The following is a 9,127-nucleotide window of genomic DNA, read 5'->3' as shown; positions in this document are numbered from 1 at the left end:
ATTCTGTCTGATTAGACCTCTGCTCAGGTTGAAGGGGGCCGGAGCGTAGATGGGACTTTATGAGGTCACACATCTTTCCTACAAATAAGAACGATAAAGCTGTCATTGTCCTGCCCTCTCAGGTGCAACACAGCTAACAAGAGAGTCAGGAAGAAGTTAATCAGTCAGTCTAGAGACACCCACACAGTCCTGGGAAGAGGTCCATCAGCCACATTAACTGAAAACACCTGACGTAGGCGTTTTGGGGGTGGATGGAGGGGATATTTAGAAGAACGTCATGAAGATGTATTTGGTATATTAACAATGTTTACAAGAAGTACACTTGTTCGCTTCAAAAAATATGAAAGACAACCCACTACCCAAGAGAGGAAAAAGTAACAAGAGTTAAGTCTACTTTGCAACATCGGGGGTTAAAGAACTCTACAGAATCGAGAATAGATATAGATTTATGTAGATTTAAACATTTGTTGAGGTGTAGGCTACATGATTTCTGAGGTGATGTTTTGAATATGCAGAAAGTTTTGAACAACATTACACATCAACAATGTACAGATTGGATGCTCTATATGTTATACGTATTTATAAAATGAAATGTCCAAATATGGCATGCAAAGCTTGTCCTTCTGATATAGGGACAGTTAGAAGAGAACACATTAGTCCTTTTTTGTTTGTAAAGTTGATCCCTACCCAGTTTAGTTTATTTCTCTTCATGACACAAATATATGCTAAACAAAACTGTGTGTATGGTTAAATCGAACATGGCAGTGTCTACAAGAGCACAGATTCTACTTTGATCTAGCACATTGATTTCACTTTAAAATGTCTGAGGGAGCATGCCCTCGGACACCCCTGGGGGGGTCAGGGGTCCGCTGTACCCTTCTCACCTTGTTTGCCCTGAGGTGTGTGAAGGCCTGCCTGAGAGTGTATCTGCTTCCTACCACAACAGAAATAATTGTACTCAGTGGTGGAAGACGTACTTTTGATTGAGATAGTGCTGAAACAACACATAACAACAATGTGCTTCACAGGTATGTTTTTAATTTAGAATTTTTTTTTTTTTAAACATTACACTTATAAAAAAACAAACATTTGAAGTCAAATGTGATAAAACAAGTAACTTAAAAGTTAGTCTGGTTAACATCCCCAACAAAAGAGAGAAATATGCATATACATAATACGTATATTATCGTGTATAATCCACAGTGACAAATAGAATGGTCTCCTCCTTCAGAGTGTTGCTAGGAGACCAACAGCTGGAGGAGTCTGGCCACCACCACAACGTTGAGGCTGTTGCCTAGAACTCTGTACTGTTGCCTGGTGCTGATCTGCTCCGGGAAGGCTGCAACACACATTCAAACACGTTAACCCTCGGGTGTGGAATCCATCCAGGAATATATTTAAAGCTCAATATCACATTAAGACTACAACTGATTAAAAAAAGATGAACCAATTGGAATCTTCGTCTCTGCTAACATGCCAGACAAACCTACTTAAAAAGTGGTGTGATAGGTTATCTACTGCTTGTGGAAACACCGAGGTCCCCGAGGAGAGAGGATGGAGAATCATCGAGGAGCTATAACCGAGGATGCAGAGGGCCACATTCCTGGGAGCCGCGCAGCTGAAAGCCGTCGCTAACTCCGCCCAAACGGCTGACGGATTAATGGGATGCGTAGATGGAAACAACGTCTCATCCCTCTGAAAACACATTTCCTCTCTCCTCGCATCATTTCTCCGTGCTTCCTCTGTAGGACGGACTACGACGCGAGGAAGGGAGGCAAGTGGACGAGTTGAGGATACAATTCAACCAAAGGGAGATGACCCTACGCAGACCGAAATGAGGAAAATATACTCCAATTAATTTGAGTGATTGTGATATGATTCACAATATTAGAGGGAATCATACATTTTGTATCATTCTAATTTGTCACATTTCTGGCGAGGATTTACTCTGTAGGATACACTCTGTAGGCTCTCTCTCAAGAGGAAGTCTCTGCAGCACCTCACTACTTCATTCAGAATGGATTGACACATATTTTAACAAATAATGCATTTTGGATATTGCCCAACAGTCCAAATGGCTATTTCAATAAAATTGAAGGCCTACTTCAATTGCAGGTAGATGGGCCTACTATGGATCTATAAAAAAACATGTATTTAATAACTTAGATACAGATCCTTGTTCATTCCTGTGAGAGTGGCGCCTGGAGCCAAAAAAGTGGGCTACTTCCTGTTTACTGAGAGCAGAGTTGGGCCTCAGCGTGAGTGGCGTTTTAAAAGATATGCAGCTGGAACAGATGCACATAATAATAATTATTATGTGCATGATGAGGAAAAAAGGGCCAGGAGGATACGGGGGGCTGGAGGAGACTGGATCCAGCCGTACGGGGCCTGGAGGAGACTGGATCCAGCCGTACGGGGGCCTGGAGGAGACTGGACCCAGCCGTACGGGGGCCTGGAGGAGACTGGATCCAGCCGTACGGGGGCCTGGAGGAGACTGGACCCAGCCGTACGGGGGAGACTGGATCCAGCCATACGGGGGCCTGGAGGAGACTGGATCCAGCCATACGGGGGCCTGGAGGAGACTGGATCCAGCCGTACGGGGGCCTGGAGGAGATTGGATCCAGCCGTACGGGGGCCTGGAGGAGACTGGATCCAGCCGTACGGGGGCCTGGAGGAGACTGGATCCAGCCGTACGGGGCCTGGAGGAGACTGGATCCAGCCGTACGGGGCCTGGAGGAGACTGGACCCAGCCGTACGGGGTCTGGAGGAGACTGGATCCAGCCGTACGGGCTGACAGATGTGTGACTCACAGAAGCTCTGGGGGAAGCCCATGAGGTTGGCAACTTCTCTCGGGGTGAAATAACGGAGCTTCAGCTTCAACAGCCGCTGCAGTTTCTCTTCTTCAGAGCACTGGTCCAGACCTCCAAACACACGGTCCATCTGCAGAGCACACACAGCACAGGCCTTCAACACACACAGCACAGGCCTTCAACACACACACACACACACACACACACGCACACACGCACACACGCACACGCACACCAACAGGAAGAAATGTCACTGTTCTGACTCCATTAGGAAGGGGTTAATCGAAGCTAGGACCACAATCCTGTTTCATGAAGAGACGACAGCAGAGCAGAACTTTGTAAAAGATGAATCCAGTTTACCAACGTTTCTGACATTACAGTTTTGAATGTTTATGCATATCCATGTTCCCCAGGTCTATAACAAACGGCACCGTGATGACACTGGGAGATCTAAAATTAGTCTACAATTTTGTCAAATGATTAATATTTTTTATGTGGGAGAGTGCAAATGAAATGATCTTGTGTTCTCTGTCTAAAGGCTACATTTAGAACTGGGACTCAGGAGTCCAGTAATACCTCCACTGGGAATCAGATTACAGGAAGTGAAGGAATTAACTCTTTTTAATCAATCTACAGTTAATACTTCATACTGACACAGCGTAAACAGGATCTTAGACATTTTACACAAGGAAAATATCCTATTGCCACAAGAGGCCAGACCCTTTACTACGACCCTTGAGATTTAGCCCAGGAGTCCACTGATTGGACCTGACCAGTCACTATAATGTCTCACAGCTGGCAAGTCATAGTAGAGGAACCACCAAGACATGAGGTGGACAAAGCAGCTCACATTTCTGAAGATTGAAGTCCACATGGAAATGTAAACACATCTGTATTGACAATGATACATGGCTTTATAATGATGCATTTAATTGTCTATGAACATGCACTGGAAAACTAGCTTTCCATGTTTGTAGTAAACAAGAGAAGCAAAAACAAAGTGTCAGTAGAACTTCAAACTAGAATATAAACGCTGCTGCTGAACAACACAGACACGTCTGAAAAGTTCACAGTTTACATTTAAAAGTGTGACAGAGCTGTGAGACGGAGCGGCGTGACGGAGCCGGAGTGCGTCCCTTCGGGCGCACACGGCCAGTACCTTGGCGGTCGAGGCGTGTTGAAGCCGGTACTGAAGGTCCAACCTACCTCTGTTTCCATGCAGCACTGCAGCACCGAGCCGGTTCCCTCCACATACCGCCCATAGCTGGGGATGACACCCAATCACAGGACAGCATTACTGAGTGATCAAACAACCAGACAGACAGAAACAACAGCGCTCAGACGAGAGGGAGACCCGACCCAGGTCTGAATTATACTCGGTCTAAACTGGCTCGGGCACGCTCATGTTTTCCTGCCGTTGGAGCTGTGTGGACTGACTGGCTCCGGGACCACTGTCACCCAGATTCCCCACCGGGTGCAGCTGTGCTGCATTCAGGCTGCGTTCTGGTTTTGTTCCGTCCTCCGTTACACGCCATACCACGCCAGAACGTCTCAGGAGCAGAGAGTCTGGCTGCTTGAATCGGAGATTAGAATTTAATCCGTGTAAATTCTTATCCTTTAAATCAGTGCATTCCTAAATCTATTCAGCTGTTCTCCTAATAAATGCACTTTTTTGCTGTGTATAACTGTCACATTTCTGCAGCTAGTCTCTCCTCATTTAAATATAGCTGAGTGTAAATTCTTTAATCCCTGCTCTCTTCCTAAATGGAATCATCTGGTGGAGGTGTTCCCCTTCCCGCTTAACCAATGAGAATCCTACACCAATGGCAAGAACCAATCACAGAGTCACAACCCTGCTTTTAAAAATCTGTTCCTCCCTTTGCTATCAGCTTTCGTAGGAAAAAAGTGCAACCCCCCACCCCCCCTTCCACCTGCAGTCCTCTACTCCAGCTGACCGTTTTGGAGCCTTCTTCAGTCTCAGTCGCCACCACCGGTGTTTAGATTCCATTGGGGGGTTTGATGGTTCTCTACCCCTATAAATAGATATACAAAAGACTTGTATAGCGGGGGAGTCTAATCATTGAAGACTTTTTGAATTTTATTGAGCTGTAAAATAAACTACCTTTGCATATCTGCAAACATGTCTTTCCTGATTGAAATGTCTTTACAAGTACCTCCCAGAAGAATCAGGTCTACAGTATACGATATTGGGGGGTGGGGGATGGAAGCCGGATATCTAGACGACCCACGGCTCGCCTGAAAAAACACTGCCGCTTATCTTTAGCAGAACATAGAGTTGCTGCAGACACGCTCCTGGGACGCTCCTGGGACGCACCTGAGACGCACCTGAGACGCTCCTGGGACACACCTGGGACGCACCGGGGACGCACCTAGTATTCACCTAGGATGCACCTGGGACGCTCCTGGGACGCACCTGGGACGCACCGGGGACGCACCTAGTATTCACCTAGGATGCACCTGGGACGCTCCTGGGGCGCTCCTGGGACGCTCCTGGGACGCTCCTGGGACGCACCTGGGACGCTCCTGGGACGCACCTGGGACGAGCTGTGGCACGGCTAGTGGAATATCAAGCATTTTCTTGAATGGCCACATGTACAGGGGCGTCTCCGGAATGCAGTGCAGACGCCCCCGGTGGAAAACAGCGGTGCCATTTACAGCTAAATCAAATAAGAGACATTCTCAAACACAGGTATCCCATCACTGAGTCACTGAGGTTGAATCCAACCTACATTTACCACGTTATTATCTGCAGTTCTAGTGAGACAAGCGGAGGTAGCGACAGTGAGATGAAGAGCACCCACCCTTTGGTGAAGCACACAGACCTCCTGCACGTGGGCCTGACTATGTCCAGGAGCAGAGCATATCGCAGCAGAGTTTTAGGAGGAAGGAGAAACTCTTCCAGGTTCACTTCCGCCTGTGGTTGCAGGAAGTCTTGGATCTGCCTGACAGAGAGATCGTTGTTCTGAATCCTCTTCCTCTGGGCATCCACTGTGGTCTCGAGCTTATACAGGACCCGACCCCCCTGCTTTCCCTCCTCTGGCTGCCGGGTACCTGAGCAGGAAGGGCTCGACACTGTGGGCGGCTCTGGGGAGTCCCTCTCAGCAGGATGTGGGAAGGCATCTAAAACCTAAGATGACATACTTTATCAAAAGCCTTACATCTGCAGTACCAGTACTACCAAGTCCTAACAGAATCAAAAGACCCAACAAACCGGATTTTCTCAAATTACACACAAAAACTGGATTTGGATAATTTCTTTGGTATAAACAAACTATTAGGGAGTTGTGTTGATTATCCAGGCCAACTTCTACTCACAGAACTCCAATCCCCCTCTCTAACATCAGACGTAAGAGCAGACGTTTTAAAACCAGGACTAACAGGCCCAAACTGTTTCCATGGCTACTGGCAAGTCAAAAAGGATCCATCTTTGGTTATGTCAGAATAACTTAAGGATAGAATCCTTAAAAAGTGTTCCTAAAAAACTATATATCGACTCACACAAAACTACATACTTCGATAGTACAAGGTTTTATACCAAAAGGATTAAGGATTAGAACAAATCTGAAATATTCCCATTGTAGCTGCAGCTTTGGCTGACACAGAGATAGCGCCAAAACGATTCTTTGATACATTTGATATATATTCAGCAGCCTCACCTTTGCACTGATGAAGTGCTCTGTTGAAATCTTGGCAATCAGGAAATAACGCAGTCTGGAATTTGGCATCCCGACCTGGATTTATGGATAGAACAGTGATGTAAATATAACTTTCTCTGCTGATGTATTTATTGAATTGAGTCCGAGTGGGTCTCTTACACTTGTGGGTGAGACCATGATCTCATGGAAAGTGTATCCACATTCCACGAGTGTTTTCACCAAACGTTCCCTGGAGAGTAGAAGCAGACTATGAGGAACACCGTTACCTTACAGTGCTTTTACCAGTCATTCTAAAGCAAACTACATTTAATTAAATATGCAACAGAATGACTTACACATTAAATGTCCAATATTATAAAACAAAGACTTCAGTACTCTGTAATCATTAGAGAGTACATTTTGAGCTGAGTATGCTTGATGTGCACATTTTTCAAAACAGATTTCAATACTCAATACTGGCATGGTGACCTTCCAGGCTTTTTGAATGCACAGTGCATGTCTCCATGGTTACCTGGCAGAGGAGCCCTCGAAGCCTTTGACGTTCTCCAGCAGGATGAAGCGCGGCGGCCTGCGCAGCCTGGCCACCACCGTCACATGGAGGAGGAAGGGATCAGAGGCTTTATTGAGCCAATCTTTTATTGACATTTGGAATAGTTGTAAATGAAATGATTCAAATGTCCATTTGGTGGATGTACCCACATCGTTGCATGATGGAGAATACTGCTGAAACCTGGAAGCGTCAGTGACTATCAGTAATGTAGGCCAACTGTGCAATGTGGCTCAAAAATGTCTTATCTACGGGATTACTGTAGTCTCCTCAGAGGTCAGACTCAAGAGGTTTAGACTGGGATTTATGCTTCCCATAGAGTTAGAAAAAGTCTTCGAATAGCCTATCGATAAGGTATAGCATCGCGTCTCGAAAAATCATAGTACAGTATTGTGCTAGCATGTCAAAAAGCCATAGCAAGTCGGAAAGAGTAAAAAAAAAAATAGTCATAGTATATTATACTACAAACTTCCCTATAGAAAATTGATTTCGATTTGCTAATGTTAATCCCACCTTGTTGCCGCCTGCATTATTGTGCATCGAGCCTATTTTAATCTGCAGACATTTGGGGCGCCTGGGTAGTTCACCTGGTTGAGCGTGCGCCTCACACTCAAAGGCTGAGTCCTTGACGCAGCTGGCGTGGGTTTGATTCGGGAAAGGAAAAAAAGAAAAAGAACTACGCGTGGCTAAGACATTGCATTGTTAGGAATTAGGATATGAACATGTGTTTTCCCCCAGGCTGACTAGAGGGCAATATGAAACAACACGCGGAGATGACAGACCTTGGCAGAAGATCGAGGATGTAGAGGAAGCTCTTGGTCCTCAGGTCAGCAACGTCCCCCTGAAGTCCTAACCTGCACAGAGGACAAACTAAGAGAGATGGTTGGGACATGTCCAACAACCCCGTCTCCAAGCCTACACCTGCTGGTCCTACGTCTTCCTTAGGAGTTTCATATTGTAACTGTTAGATTCTCATTTTAGACATTGTTGCTTCTTTGTTGCAACTTACTTGATTTAAAAAAATGTATTACTATAATATATATATATATATATATGATCTATATGGGTCCTTGTAAATTCTGGAGTGCGGTCTAGACCAACAATTTCTGTAAAGTGTCTTGAGATAACTATTGTTATGAATTGATACCATAAATAAAATTAATTGAATTTAATTAAAATGTCTCATACATATATTAGTACAGACCGTACTTTCTTTATAAATATGTTAGCTCATGTCTAGTTTTAGTCAAATAACACAGGCACCCACCCACTAAGACCTAAACATAAAAAAACTGGCATTTGGACGAGTTCTTGTTCCAAATTATTGCTTTTAGAAGGTGCAAAGACAACCTGGAAGAAACATTTAAACTCCACAAAAAGGTTAGTCTGACTGAGTTTGGACCACTTGTTGGATCACAAGGCAAACCAGCGGGTGTAGAAGGGTTCCGATCCTTTACTACAGCAACACTTCTAAAACCACACTGTAAAAATACTGTAATACAAGTATTAGTCCTGCAGTGAAAATGTAACTTCAGTAAAACTTCTAAAAGTATTAAAGATAAACCCTCCCATTGTAGAAAGTGGAAAGGATGCAACCAGCTGTGTGTTTAATGACATCATCACCTCAGCTGGACCTGGAGGCCATTATATTGTTGCTAGGTTACGTTAGAATCAAACATCACATTTTATAAACTACATGTGTTGTGTAGGGGTGCACAATTAAGAAGATATCAATATTAATTTATGGGCTTAAGATTTCCAATCTGTTTGATTAAAAAATGATTCTCAATTAAAAAGAACATGTGACAGAATGTAAATGTAAACTCTTCCCATGTGATGGAATACACGGCATCCCAAAAAAATAAAGATTGGATTTTTGGAATTCTATGAATCACTTTTGAATCTGTAGAGCTTGAATCACAATACGAACGGGAATCAATTATTTTAGAGTAACTAGAGTAACTAGTAACTAAAGCTGGGTAACTAAAGTAACTAGTAACTACAGTAACTAGTACCTAAAGCTGTCAGATGAATGTAGTGGAGTAACTAAAGTAACTAGTAACTAAAGTAACTAAAGCTGTCAGATGAATGTA

The 9,127-nt window shown here is 44.4% G+C and overlaps 1 protein-coding gene across 1 annotated transcript in view; it reads right to left on the bottom strand.

Annotated features, from left to right (window-relative positions):
- Nucleotides 1-1,151: 1,151 nt before the first annotated feature.
- The window catches only part of trdmt1 (tRNA aspartic acid methyltransferase 1), a 10,442-nt gene continuing 2,466 nt past the window's right edge, over nt 1,152-9,127 (bottom strand). Inside the window, exons 4-11 of the mRNA XM_034862573.1 lie at nt 7,817-7,888; nt 6,999-7,064; nt 6,647-6,716; nt 6,488-6,562; nt 5,633-5,958; nt 4,017-4,074; nt 2,811-2,940; nt 1,152-1,339 (exon numbers count right to left, since the gene is read on the bottom strand). Coding sequence (XP_034718464.1) covers nt 1,239-1,339; nt 2,811-2,940; nt 4,017-4,074; nt 5,633-5,958; nt 6,488-6,562; nt 6,647-6,716; nt 6,999-7,064; nt 7,817-7,888 — 898 coding nt within the window. The 3' untranslated portion in view covers nt 1,152-1,238. The remainder of the gene's footprint in view (nt 1,340-2,810; nt 2,941-4,016; nt 4,075-5,632; nt 5,959-6,487; nt 6,563-6,646; nt 6,717-6,998; nt 7,065-7,816; nt 7,889-9,127) is intronic.

The sequence above is a fragment of the Etheostoma cragini genome, chromosome 22 (assembly GCF_013103735.1).
Source record: "Etheostoma cragini isolate CJK2018 chromosome 22, CSU_Ecrag_1.0, whole genome shotgun sequence".
NCBI classification, from domain to species: Eukaryota; Metazoa; Chordata; class Actinopteri; order Perciformes; family Percidae; genus Etheostoma; species Etheostoma cragini.
This window is presented reverse-complemented; position numbering and strand designations above follow the sequence as displayed.